General features: G+C 39.0%; 1 protein-coding gene across 2 annotated transcripts in view; it reads left to right on the plus strand.

The window, feature by feature from the left end:
* Positions 1-14,698, plus strand: part of LOC126184622 (uncharacterized) — a 234,213-nt gene that overhangs the window by 198,795 nt on the left and 20,720 nt on the right. For both annotated transcript variants that reach the window (XM_049927083.1, XM_049927084.1), the window contains exon 10: positions 9,836-9,977. In XM_049927083.1, the coding sequence (XP_049783040.1) occupies positions 9,836-9,977 (142 nt within the window). The remainder of the gene's footprint in view (positions 1-9,835; positions 9,978-14,698) is intronic.

Consider the following 14,698-nt stretch of genomic DNA (forward strand, 5'->3'; position numbering starts at 1 on the left):
ATCTGCCTAAACAGTTAACATTACAGCTGTTCAAGAGTTCTGCCATTTATTGATTTTCTAAATTTTCATAATACAAGGAGAAATAAAGTAAACAAAATGAAAGGTGAAATTAATTTTTATCTCCACCACCTGTTTTGTTTACTTTGCCTGTTGTCTGTGGTATCAGTATTTTTAATAATAATAATAATAATAATAATAATAATAATAATTGTGCTAACGGGACAGCTGTGAAACTTATATATTTGTTGTCACAAATATTTGGCTGTTTCTTCCAAATGTTTTAGAATTTCGAAGTGTTTGGGTATGGTGGGCTTGTATACTGATGAGAGAATGTTACACTCTCTCTTGCTCCTAAACATGTTATCTGCCTGCCACTCTCTCATTGGCTGTGCATAACCAGCAGCTGACACACCCCCTATCATTCCCATTATCCGTGAGCGTCGCCATTGCCACACAATACTCTACTGAACTCCAGTGTAAATTTTTGGCATCTCCTGCAGAAATGTTGTTCAGTATTTTTTCAATTTTAAAGTCAATTTGATTATGAGTGCAGGTGGATTCATCAAACTGCAATTTAAATGTGGCCGATGTTCATAAAAAGCCAAAGTACGCAGAATACATTCTCATGGTTAGCAACACGACGTAATTCCCGCCTACTCACTACTCTCCTCCCTGCACTCATACTAGTTCACAGCCAAGCTGGTGTCACTGTGCCGTCTCCAATGCTCTGTGGTGCTCTGCTTGAGCAACAGTGAAATGTGGACTGCAATATCTTCTACGGTGCAGCTCTTGGTAACAACAGCGACTAATACATAAGTAAAAGATCACAATCATGATTTAGTTCAATTCTGAAACATCCACTCATCCCATGCTGTATTGATGTCTGTTGGTACCATCTCCACGATAGGTTTTTCCACTGTAATTTAGTCATGTGATAACAACCACAGTCAGTTCAATGTTATCTATTTAGTTTTTCAGACCTTTAATTCTAGATTGTCTTTCTTGTTTGATCTGAATGTTATCATCTTGTTTTAAACCTGATTGAAAGCTGGTGACATTTTCCCTCAGTATTCTAATATATGAACAGTGACTGAATTTCTCATTTGCAATCAACTTTGTAAATCATTACAGTTTCTAATAAACGAATAAAATATTGACTTGGTTTTTGGACGACAAGATGTTTGCCTTTGAACGTTACCTTTGCTTAAAAAGCATCATAAATGTATGTACACTAGAACCTCACTAATCCTTCCCTTGTAGGACCGGGAGCATGGTTAGAATGCAAAAAGATCGGATTATCAGAGGAACACTTTTATGGACCCCTTATATCACCGTACCTTACAGTAAAATTTAATTTTCAAGTGCAAATACTATTGGAAATATCGTTCCATCTTAAAACTGTAAGAAACTGAAAGGAAATGTTGACACACTAAAAAATCTTAATGAAAGTGTAAAGTACAGCAGTGCCTGTACTCTTAACAAAGTCTTTATTGTATGGTAAGATACTGTTATTGTGAGTGAAAGTTTAATATTTTACATACCTTATTACAGTACTGCATTGACTCACAACTGATTTGCACTTAACTGTTTAAAACGTAGGAAGTCACATGATAAAAATTGTTATGTTTTTAAGCAGGATGTAAAAAGTCTGTAATGTTCCATTTGCTTGGCAGACGACAACCTTGATTTTGCCACAGCGTTCCACCATTTCCTAATCCATGCTGGCCTATGTGGCCGAGCGGTTCGAGGTGCTTCAGTCGGGAATGTGCGACTGCTATGGTCACAGATTCGAATCCTGCTTCGGGCATGGATGTGTGTGAAGTCCTTAGGTTAGTTAGGTTTAAGTAGTTCTAAGTTCTAGGGGACTGATGACCTCAGATGTTAAGTCCCGTAGTGCTCAGAGCCATTTGAACCATTTGAACCTAATCCACAAAGTGTATTGGGGTAGACGTAGAGCTTTGTTCAGTGTGTATCAAATGCGTTTTTAGCGTCCATATGTGATACTCATGCCACAGGTTCATTGTCTTCGTTGCCATCGTCTTTCTTGTTCTCATTGGTTGTTTGAGTTACGGCATCAGTGATTTTGCTGTCAGTTAATTCTGCTTGTATTCTGCAGTCAGCATTGGTTGTGCTGATCCTCTCACTCAAGTCACTGAGCTCATTGTATGTTTGTAAAGACAGCATCACATGTTAATGTTTACTGGGTGCCGTAATTTAGTTTTATACATTTTAATATGTAAGAACTACGCTATCACAAATTTACAAAATAAATGCTTGCAGAGTAACACCTATCAAGTGAGAAACAAGTAATTTCATATTGATACTGATCAAACTATCTTAACTAGCAATGGTTAACTGCCTACTGATCTGTATTGCAGACAATGAGTCATTGACAAATCCTGTCAACAAACATCAGAAATGGGATGATCAGACTAAGCAGGGAGGCAGATCAACCAGGGTCAGATTAGCAAGGTTCTGCTTTATAGGGTATCCATACATTCATGAAACTTTTATTTCTAACCTGTTCAAATTCAACAAAAATTTTTGAGTTGATGGAATGTAATGTTATTTCCTCTGTTGTTGCACAAAATTGTCAATTTTTAAGTAGAGCATTAGATTCTAATAGTCTCTAGTTTATAGTTTCTTGAGTATCCCTTGCACCAGTGCCGTGAGCAAATGTCATGTGAGTGTTTGAGCAAGGTCGATACTGTATCGAACACTTCGGCATATTGGGACTCTCAAGGCTACTTAAATGCAAGCTTTGTCTGTTAAGCCGTACCTTTTGGGATTGTTTAAAATAAATTTGTAAGAAACTTCAGTATCCAAAGCTTGATCTGCAAATGTAAGATGGCCCTACAACAATTAATTAAACAATACAACAACTTTGACCTCAGCAGCAGTAGTTCAATCTGCAAATATAAGATGACCCTGTCTTTCTGTAATGACAAATATGGGTAAAAACCTCATCTTATAATCTGGTACATACAGTTCTTCAGTCTAACAGCAGCTCATATTTACTATGAGGGAAGAAGAATATCCTACTTGAATGCAGATCCTGTTTTCAATTATGTCATAGAGTCTGAAAAGTTAGCAAATGAAGGAGCCCTTTGTTAGCTTTTACAAGGTTGAAGGTTTACACTACATAAATTCTGTTCAAGGCATCATATGGTGCTTGGCGTATGGTAGCTTGTATCACAGCTATTCATTCTGTTTCCTGTTCTACACGCAAATGAAATGAGGGAAAAACGACTGTCTTTATGATTCCGTATGAGCCCTGATTTTTCTCATCTTGTCTCCATGGTCCTTATGGGAGATATATGTTGGTGGTAGTAGAATTGTTCTGCAGTTTGATTTTTTTTTTTCCCTCCAGGGGTTCCCATTTGAGTTGATGGAGCATTTCCGTAAAACTTCGTGGGGATCCCAGACACCTCAGCAGTACTGAAGAATGGGTTGCACAAGTTTCCTTTGTGGTCTCATTTATAGATGGGCAATCCTTTTGTAGAATTCTCCCGGTAAATCAGAGTTGACTTTCACCTTTCCTACAAACTGACCTTACATGTTTTACATGTTTATTTCATTTCATGTCGTTTTGCAATGTTGTGCCTAAATATTTAGTCAAAATGACCGTGTGAAGCAGCACACTACTAATACTGTACTTGAACATTACAGGATTTTTTAATTTTTTTATTTATTTTTTATTTTTTTGATCATCAACATAAACATGGTTCATTCCAGATCTCACCACAGTATTACGCCACATGAAATTTTGTGTCCATGTAACAATGTAAACAATTCAAACAGTAATGGTCACAAATTAGTCAGTGTTGTTTCTGAGTTTAGTAAGCAAGCACATTGTGGCATTAAAATACTGCCCCAAATACAACTAATCTAAAAGTGCTGTATCATTTTAAAGGGTATTATGTTACAAGAGAATATCCTTTCCTTTGGTACTGTGAGCTAGCATATGAGTGTTTTAGAGTACTCTTTTGTGGATAGACGGTGTTGGTTCTTAGGCATTCATTTCAAATAAATATTGGTATGATGTGCCTCAGGTGTTGATGGAAGACAGTGGTAATAATTATCTTATTGAGATGCATCATTGTTGTGATTATGTAATCCTCTTACACTAGTTTTTTGTGATAGGTAGTTCATGCTTAGTGCTGACTATGTTCGTGTGGCTGTTTCACCGTGTGTCATCCTCACTCATATACAGTACATTCAATATACAAAACTGCTTTACAGAGTGAACAGAAACTAAGGTCTTTCTTTTGTGACAATTTTACCTGAACTTGCAGCTTTTGTCATTGAAGATAAAATTGCTGTTTGATGAATGTGTTTGAATAAAATTGATGACTGATTTTTAAACTCTGTTCACATGTACCTCCAAAACAATATCTTTCTGATTTTTTATATAATATAATATATTTTTAGACATGTTCCCATCAGCCGTCATTAGTTTTTCTGTTTGTGTGAACAATATATTCAGTTATATAACTCCATCTTCACACATCCCTATGAGAGTCCAATCAGTTGGTTTACTATGAGCAAATCAAATGGCATGCATATAGAAGTCATAGTGTGCAAGCCCATTTTGCATGCATCTTGCTCAAGCAGGCATTATCAGTAAATATATTGAATTTTGTGATTACTGAAGGGTGATCTGCTTTAGTTGTAAAAAAAAACCCTTCAACACCTATAATTGCAAATTTATTTTTTTCATCTTCAGATCTTAAACTTTTTGTTATTAAACATGTTAATTTTACACTTCACTTGGTTCAGTGTGAAATGAATATGCATCACAACAAAAAGTTTAAGACCTGAAGAAGATAGTGTTCAGTGTAAAATGAACAGGTTTTACAATAAAAAGTTTAAAACCTGAAGATAACAGCATATTCTGTTGAAAAAAAAATACTTTATGTGATTGGCTATTGAATGGTTTTTAAAAAATATATTGATGTTAAGACACATACTACATCTGTCTGAGAAACTGACAGTGCTATTAATCATGAAAGTCAAGTCACAATAAAAGTATTGTGTGTGTGTGTGTGTGTGTGTGTGTGTGTGTGTGTGTGTGTGTGTGTGAAAGAGAGAGAGAGAGAGAGAGAGAGAGAGAGGGGGGGGGGGGGGCAGGCAGGTAGGGCGCATAGCTTTAATGAAAGGAACTTAGGAAGGTTAGCCAGGTACGTGGAGAGAAAAAGCCTGAAAATTATATAATGTGTGAGATGGAAAAAATGACAGTTTGTAATAAATGAATTAATTCTAATAATTCTCAATTTCTTATTAATTTCTTGTCTACATCAGACTGTAAGGAAGAAATGTGAAGTCTTTTGAAGAGAGAAATTGTATTTATTTAATTCAGATGAACAAATATGTCAAGCCTGTGATAGAAAGCATGTGCCAGAATACCAAGAATAACAATAAGATCTGTGACACTTACAATACCCAGAAAGAATTGTGTGAGCAAATTTAAAATCATATGTTTTGTGGAAAAAATGTACCTTAAAATAAGTGATAAAGTTTACAGAAGATGGTGTACATATTAACCGAGCAGTAATGTGTCTCGTTTCACTAGTAAGGTCAGTGTTACACCACCGTCATTCATCAAAGGCAGATGAAGTGGCAACTTGAAGACATGTGCAAATATTCTTTGTCAGTATCAAAAGTCACAATATCCATATTCGAAAAAGTCACATGGGGCAGAATCATTGTTCTCTTGTGACTGAGTTTGTCATACCATGACATCTTGACTTGAACAAGGCATGCCATTGTATGAGTATTGCACCAGAAAATACCAAAGTTAATGATGTGATTGCTTAGAATTTTACGAAGCCTGACTGACGCTGGTATTAACATTGATCTAAAAGATAACCGGAAGTAGTGGATTTGCAACAAAAAATGTGGCAGTCATGAAGTAGTGGATTTGCAACAAAAAATGTGTCAGTCATGGCAGAACCTGCAAGATTGTAAGAAATAAATAAATAAAACCCATTACATTGACTTCCACTGTCCAGAAACCACAAATGCAAAAGAAAGAGAGAGAGAGAGAGAGAGAGAGAGAGAGAGAGAGAGAGAGTTGTGTAAGTATACAATTTGATACAACATTTGATCTTGACTTGTACGTATTGTGCTCTATGTGAAAACAACAGTTGCTTCAGAAAGAATTTAGAGCCAAAGATATTGCACCATCTTCCTCCATCATGCAACAACACATATTTTAACAGGGTAATGTCTATCCACATGTGGTTGCTTCTGCTTCAAATGCTAGACGAAAACATAGTTTGTATAAAATGCTAGTATTCGGCTAAGAGCTTTGTTTTTGTGTATATTAACATTTGGAGCAGGTTAGACTGTCACACGTTAAAATGTCCCATGAACTAAAAAAATAATTTAAAACAGCTACTCGATATGAAAAATTGATGAAACCAAAGAAGAGTAGGAAGTGGAGGCAATATTTTCAAGGGAATCCAAAAAGAAAGTCCCACTCCATCATCATACTAACAGGACGAGAATCTACCACTGCCTTACCTGTTACTAGGTCGGTGTGTTGCATAATTGTAGGATATGTAGAAATATGTATATATTTCATAAATTTTATTAAACTAGCTTCCTACTCATAGAACCAATTAAGGGCTTCTCCTTGAGTGTATGTATCATTATTGCTCCATCACATGTTCCAGCTTGCAAAAGATATGTTTTTACAAGGCTTAAAGAAACAGGGTTCATTTGTATTGTCCGCTTGTGTGTTTCATGTCTTGCTTATGGCGATCTGTTTTTGTGACTGACAACAATACTTTTGCTTGCCCCTTCCAACTTGCTGGTATTTTGGGGAGACTTTTATAGCATTAGGGAAATGTTTGTGTAATTTGGCTGCAGTCATTGCAGTGTGTATGAAAAGCAAGCTATTTCCACAATATTAGTAAAACTATGCTGAATTGTACACTCCTGGAAATTGAAATAAGAACACCGTGAATTCATTGTCCCAGGAAGGGGAAACTTTATTGATACATTCCTGGGGTCAGATACATCACATGATCACACTGACAGAACCACAGGCACATAGACACAGCCAACAGAGCATGCACAATGTCGGCACTAGTACAGTGTATATCCACCTTTCGCAGCAATGCAGGCTGCTATTCTCCCATGGAGACGATCGTAGAGATGCTGGATGTAGTCCTGTGGAACGGCTTGCCATGCCATTTCCACCTGGCGCCTCAGTTGGACCAGCGTTCGTGCTGGACGTGCAGACCGCGTGAGACGACGCTTCATCCAGTCCCAAACATGCTCAATGGGGGACAGATCCGGAGATCTTGCTGGCCAGGGTAGTTGACTTACACCTTCTAGAGCACGTTGGGTGGCACGGGATACATGCAGACGTGCATTGACCTGTTGGAACAGCACGTTCCCTTGCCAGTCTAGGAATGGTAGAACGATGGGTTCGATGACGGTTTGGATGTACCGTGCACTATTCAGTGTCCCCTCGACGATCACCAGTGGTGTACGGCCAGTGTAGGAGATCGCTCCCCACACCATGATGCCGGGTGTTGGCCCTGTGTGCCCCGGTCGTATGCAGTCCTGATTGTGGCGCTCACCTGCACGGCGCCAAACACGCATACGACCATCATTGGCACCAAGGCAGAAGCGACTCTCATCGCTGAAAACGACACGTCTCCATTCGTCCCTCCATTCACGCCTGTCGCGACACCACTGGAGGCGGGCTGCACGATGTTGGGGCGTGAGCGGAAGACGGCCTAACGGTGTGCGGGACCGTAGCCCAGCTTCATGGAGACGGTTGCGAATGGTCCTCGCCGATACCCCAGGAGCAACAGTGTCCCTAATTTGCTGGGAAGTGGCGGTGCGGTCCCCTACGGCACTGCGTAGCATCCTACGGTCTTGGCGTGCATCCGTGCGTCGCTGCGGTCCGGTCCCAGGTCGACGGGCACGTGCACCTTCCGCCGACCACTGGCGACAACATCGATGTACTGTGGAGACCTCACGCCCCACGTGTTGAGCAATTCGGCAGTACGTCCACCCGGCCTCCCGCATGCCCACTATACGCCCTCGCTCAAAGTCCGTCAACTGCACATACGGTTCACGTCCACGCTGTCGCGGCATGCTACCAGTGTTAAAGACTGCGATGGAGCTCCGTATGCCACGGCAAACTGGCTGACACTGACGGCGGCGGTGCACAAATGCTGCGCAGCTAGCGCCATTCGACGGCCAACACCGCGGTTCCTGGTGTGTCCGCTGTGCCGTGCGTGTGATCATTGCTTGTACAGCCCTCTCGCAGTGTCCGGAGCAAGTATGGTGGGTCTGACACACCGGTGTCAATGTGTTCTTTTTTCCATTTCCAGGAGTGTATCTTGTTTCAGTGTCATAAATATTGTTTATTGTATATTACTAAAACAATGTTTATATTTTTTTTCATAAATAATCTTTCTAGTTTTGGTGCTGTTACTGTAACATTTGTAAACCTGTCTTTCATCCTAGAATTATTTTGAAACTCTCTGGATCAGGTCTCTGGTCATAAAAAGGTTTAAAACATTAATTATGTGGAGTGGACATAATGTTGATCAAACACACAGCTTTAGTATAGTAGCTTGTTACTTTAGGTGTACTGGTTGGGAAAAGACCTAACAGTTCCAGTTTTAGTCATGTGTACAATCAGAGGAGATCAAGAATGTCCTCCTTACCGGATATTTTTTCATTGACACATGTTCAATGAAATAAAATTAAAATAAAAACAAATACAGACCAGTCATTAAAAATATCTTCTGAAAAGTACACAGGATTGGTTCAAGATCCTGTCAGTAAATAAGTCCAAAAAACAACAGTTACCAAAGGTAGATTAGAGTATTCATAGAAAAGTGTTATTTCAGTTTCCTATGCAGATCTTGAGTGTAACTCTTCGAGCATTTTGTAGATGCATTTTAAGGATCTGTGAGTCTGATGACTGTGCTCATTAATCATTTGAGTAGAGTATTTTTTGATGACCAGAAACACATTGTATTTAATGAAAATCATGTGAGATGTGGAGGCACACTGGTTGTGGATCAAATCTGCCTTGTGTATTAACGATGGGGGTCGGCGTGCTGGCCAGCTTGGATGTGGTTTTTAGGCAGTTGTCTGCATCCACTTAGTGAAATATCAGGCTGGTTTCCGGATTCCACCTTGGTTACATTATGGGCAAACTCATTGAAAAAATTCAGCTTCTATCAGTATCTTTGAATAAGATGGCACTAACAAAAGAGGATGAATCAGTAATGGAGCAAGCCAAATTGGACCACAGTCTGAGCAGAGCCACCACACCACATTTGACCATGTGCCATACACTAGATGTAGTTAAAAGGGGGACACAGGTTCCTCCCAGGGCTCACTGGCAGTAGCTTTAAACTACCTTTGGGAGTAGCAACCGCATCATAGTAATAGCCTATATACAGTTATGGTGCTCCGGTAAAATGGAGTACAATATCAATCCCAACCTGGCATTGTCTGAATGTAGGGCACTTGAACTGTTTTCAAAGATCATTTTTTGTGGAGTTTGTTTTTGAGAGTAATAATGCTTATTGCCACTGTTGAAGGCAGAAATTTTAGATTTTAATTAAATAAAATATATATGAATAACTTTCAGTTTATGCCCATTATAGATCCTGTAGAGTAACTTTTAGTTTTTCACACAAAATTTTTAATCCTTTTGGAATTGAATAAGAATTTTTCAAACCAGTATCAGCCCATAGCCTTGTGCGTTGTAATTACTCATGTGACAGGGATAGAACTGTGTTATCGTAATCATCTTATTATGTTATATATTTTTATCACATTTCTTTCTTTTCAGTTTCCTCCCACAAGTGAGACTTGAAAGAAAATTGAATGTGCCGCCATCAGTTCGGATCGGAGAGGCAAGCTTGAAAATTTTGAAGGGATCATATCAGTCACGTGAAAGAAGTAATGAAATTACTTGTCCTTCAAAACCTCAGGTATATTGTGAAGAATTGTCATTTCTATGTTGATGGATAGAACTCACTGTTTTATCTTATTGTTAATTAAGTTTAATTATTTCTTGCACACTCCACGTAAGAGAAATGGAACTACAGACTAGATGGAGGCAATCCGTCATATATCTGACATGAAACACATAACATAGTGGTACACCAATACCTACAAAGAAGTCAGAGCTACACCCAAATATGATGCTAACCGAAGCGAATGAATCAATAATTGGGCAAGCCAAATTAGAGCATAGTCTGAGCAGAGTCACCACACAACCAAACCAAGTAGATATTAGCTTTACAGAAATGCCCTCTGATTCTTCAGACTCTGATCAAGACTCCAGATCTCTAGCTAAGTAGGCACAGAATCTCCCTGTCTTACTGTGGCTATGCCATGGAGGTGGTTATTGAATGGGCTAGACAGTGTTGCCAGAAATGCTCATTGCTCATGGTGGTCCAGCAGCACTTCAATCTCTGACATTGACGTTGGCGGAATAAACACTGATGACAGTCCCAGGACCCTTGGTAATACTGTGACCATAGACCGACTGTGCTGCAGCAACGTCTGAAGCTGAATGGCTTTGGTGCTGGTGTCTTATATTGTCAGTGGTACCAGTGTTGGTGGTTGCATCCCAACATCGAAGACTTGGGATGACTTCTGGCTTTGGCCAATGTTGTACATCTTGTCATCAGTTGTTATCGACCTGTAGTGATAAAAGGTGTGCCAGTGAAGTGTGAGTGTGGCCCCTCCATTTGCTGCAGTGGAGATGAAGCCAGCAGCCAAGCCATCAAGGGTGTTGCCCATGGCAACTGTGGCTCCAACAGTATCGGTAGTTGTGCTGAAGATACCATCGTGTTGGCACAAACATGATGGGCTTGAGGTTCTGCATTGGTGGACAGTGGGAAGCAAGCACTGGAGGGTAGCTGATACTTGTAATTTTAGTTGTGCTATGCCAGCTGCTATTATCAACATGTTTTCTCATTTTGATACATCTATGGCTGGCACCCAGTTGACTTCCAGCTGAACTTTCAAACCCTCACAGTTGTATGATCAGAGTATCTGGCAGGCATGGCGGTTACTTATGCCATGCAAGAAGATCCCATTTCTTGTGCCACACACTCTGAATCTGCTGACTGTGGCCAGGACACCAGTTACTTATCATAAATAGGAAAACACTCAATTTAAGTACTTTAATACAATAAATGTACATGTCTAGAGTGTGATACCACAATCCTGAAATTGCTTGTGACTCATACAGTCAAATTTAGGTTTTCTGCCTGTTTTCCATATTATTTTACAAAATGTTGTAAGTTTTGTTCCCTAAATATCGAATAATTTTGTTAGAGCAATGCTGCCTCTCATAAACATTATATTGAGAGACATTAGCCTGCTAAAATTGCTGGCTTCCATATGCCACTCCATGGAGATGTATTGTTTATTTCAGGCTACACTTAAAGATGATGACAGAATATTTTTGGATTGAAGCATTTGAATGTTGAAGACCCCTAATTCCATTAGTGTCATGCGGCCACAGTGATAAATTCATTGAAAGTCACTAATAACAATATGAAGACTAATTGCTATTTCTCAGTGTGGAAGAGAGTGCTTTACTGGCAATTTCTTGACACAAAAGCAGATCGTAATAATTTTCACTAGGGCCTGTTGTTGAATGAAACTCACGAAACAAAGGTTGTTGTCATTGTTGTTTATTTGAAATTTGGTTGTAGGTATCTGCTATCATTTACACCGAAATACATGATAGTGCACAAAGTATCGGCCGTGAGTATGAGACTGCTCATTGTCGCAAGCCAATTGTCATCCATTGTTTTGAAGCTGTTGTGACTATGTTTTGCATTGTCATTGTTTCTTTATTGTCTAATTATTGCATGTTTATCTATTATTACTGTATCTGCTCATGGCAGGCAACAATTCATGCATAATTGGCTAGCAGTCTGTGCATGGGGCCAGTTTCTCATGTGCCATCATGTATAAGTATGCTCCCCCGTCGGAGACCAGGAAACAATCAGAAGAATTGAAACAAATATTACATTATTTCCCTCATGACTTGTATAAGTTGACCAGTCATATTTGGACTCTGGATTCTATGCGATTCAGCTTGATTTCAAATGTGAATGCTGACTAACTTGACTGAACTGGAGGCTGTTATATTGGAGGCATTGCACATGAATTGCGTATTTCCACTTGTTCATTATGATCATCCGAGCATAGCACACCATTCGCTGTAGAGTAGAAGAAAGTTGGAGAGTGATTCCTGTAATTGAACATTGTTACATAGAGGAGTGTCTTAAAATGTTAAACTGTGTAAAAGTGCTAATATCAGTACTGTGTTCATAATAGAGCACTTACAGGTCTTCCTTATTTGTTGGAAGATAGGGCATATTGGGCATACTTACACCCCCCCCCCCCCCCCCCGGCTTTAAAATGGTAACTCCTCAGTTACGGGAAACATTTTGCAGCCAAGAGAATGGGTTTTTGTATGGCAAATATTTTGTGTGTAATGTCATTTGGCTTTTCCCCATTAGTCTACTGTAATTTAAAATTAAGGTAATGGTTTCTGGGTTGTCTGTGTGGCAGTAAACAGATATTGTTGTCACTCTTGGAGATGCTTTAGAGCACAGAAGAATCTTAAGAGCTCCCTCCCACCCAAACAGCCATAACCTTAGTCAGTTGAAGAGTCACATCTTGCCAATAAGGCATTTCAGGATTTGAAGGAAATTACACATTGCAGAGCTACAGTTAGTAGGGGCTAAGGTTGTGATTCATGATGGGAATCAACTGCCACTCTTCCTCCTTAAGAGACTTAGATTGATTTTGAACCTGACAAAGTAGATGTTTGTGATTCACATAGCTGCGTTTTAAATATTTATAACATTGTATTTTAAATATAATATACACTATTGGAACTAAATTAGAGGAACACTAAGTGCTGCTGTTTTCCCTGATCAGGTCTTCTGCATTGCAGCGAAAAAATTGGTATTGGTTTCCAGAAGAATTAAATTTTTCTAAAATTCAGTTGTTAGCAGACACACAAGGTTTACAAAATTTGTTTTCAACACATAATTACAGAAGTAAAGAAGCCATTTACCTGCAGATATGCAAGATACTATGTAATCCATTTTTTAGTAGTTGTAGTGCAGATGGGAAAGTGAAAGAATATTTTGACAAAGCCAGTGACAGGCAGTGCAACTGAATATCATTTAAAAAAATGTAATTTTTCAATTATTGTTCTATTTTGATCTTTCAGATCTGTAGCACATAAATGGACAAATGTCACGTCATCTAAAGATTTATTGACTGAAATTCTCTAATTTTATTACACAGTGTTACACATGAAATGAAGAAAGTATGAATAATGAAAATTAGAAGTATGAATGTATTCTATGGTAGATGTGTCTCCAGATTCTGTTTTGAGATTTCTGTAGAACATCTGATACACAAAAGTTATAGGTTTAATCATATATTGACTTTTTAATTGACCTGTCATGAGAAATTTCATCAGAAAGATTACAGTGCATAGCACAGAGAATCTCCCATTTTCAGACTAATTTTTTTGAGTGCAGTTCATGTCACTGAAAGAAAATTTCACATTGACGTATGTAAAATCTAAACTGTGTTACGTGCCCAATGTACACTTTTTGCTGACACATCTTTTTTGACTAATGTTTCATTGTTTCATTTAGTTTAATAAAGTCTTTAAAATCCTCATTCCTCAAACTACTTAATATTCTACTTCTTCTTCTTCTTCTTCTTCTTCTTCTTCTTAAACTTAATAAACATTTAGAAAACAATAAAATGCTATTTTATAAAGTATTTCCTTTCAGTTGTCAGTTATCACCAGGTGTTTCCAAACTTATGGAGGGCAGTGTAGAATTCTGTACAGCAATTGTGGCATATCTGATATACACTGATGAACCAAAACATTATGACACTGCCTACCACGAAGTTGTATGCTGCCTGGTGGCAGTGAGGGCATATGACGCATTAAGAGAAGAATGTGAGCAGAATAGATATGAATGGGGAATCATTCTACGATGGTAAGTGGCACAAATGCAGAAATCTGCCGACTTATCTGACTTTGACAAAAGCCAGATTGTTGTGGCTCAGTGCCTGGGAGTGAGCATCTTGGAAACTGCTAAGCTGGCCGCTGTTCACGTGCTACTGTCACGAGCATCTGTGGAAAGTGGTTGACAAATACTGAAACCACAAGTAAGAGACAAGAAGTTGGACATCAACACCTCATAACAGAACATAGATACGTGGTGATCTATGGCAGATCTGGTGACGGAGTACAGTGTTGGCACAGGCACAATTGTTTTGGAGCATTTCGTATCGCACACAGTGTTCAACGTGGTATTCCACAGTGGAGGACCCCAACTTGCTCCTATGTTGACCCAACAACATTGTCAATGATTATTCCAGTGGGCATGGGATCATTGAAATTGGACCATGGATCAATGGAATCATGTCTCCTGGTCGGATGAATCCCATTTATTGTTAAAACAGGTCGATGGTCGTATCCAGATACGCTGTCATCCAGGTGAACGGCTGTTCAAAACATGCAGTGCGCCACGGACACAGACTGTTGGGAGCAGTATTATGCTATGGAGGACATTCATTTGGGCTTCCATGGGACCTGCGGTAGTAATCGAAGGCACCATGACAGTGGACTATGTGAATATCACCAGGA

Source organism: Schistocerca cancellata, chromosome 4 (genome assembly GCF_023864275.1).
Source record: "Schistocerca cancellata isolate TAMUIC-IGC-003103 chromosome 4, iqSchCanc2.1, whole genome shotgun sequence".
In the NCBI taxonomy this organism is placed as follows: Eukaryota; Metazoa; Arthropoda; class Insecta; order Orthoptera; family Acrididae; genus Schistocerca; species Schistocerca cancellata.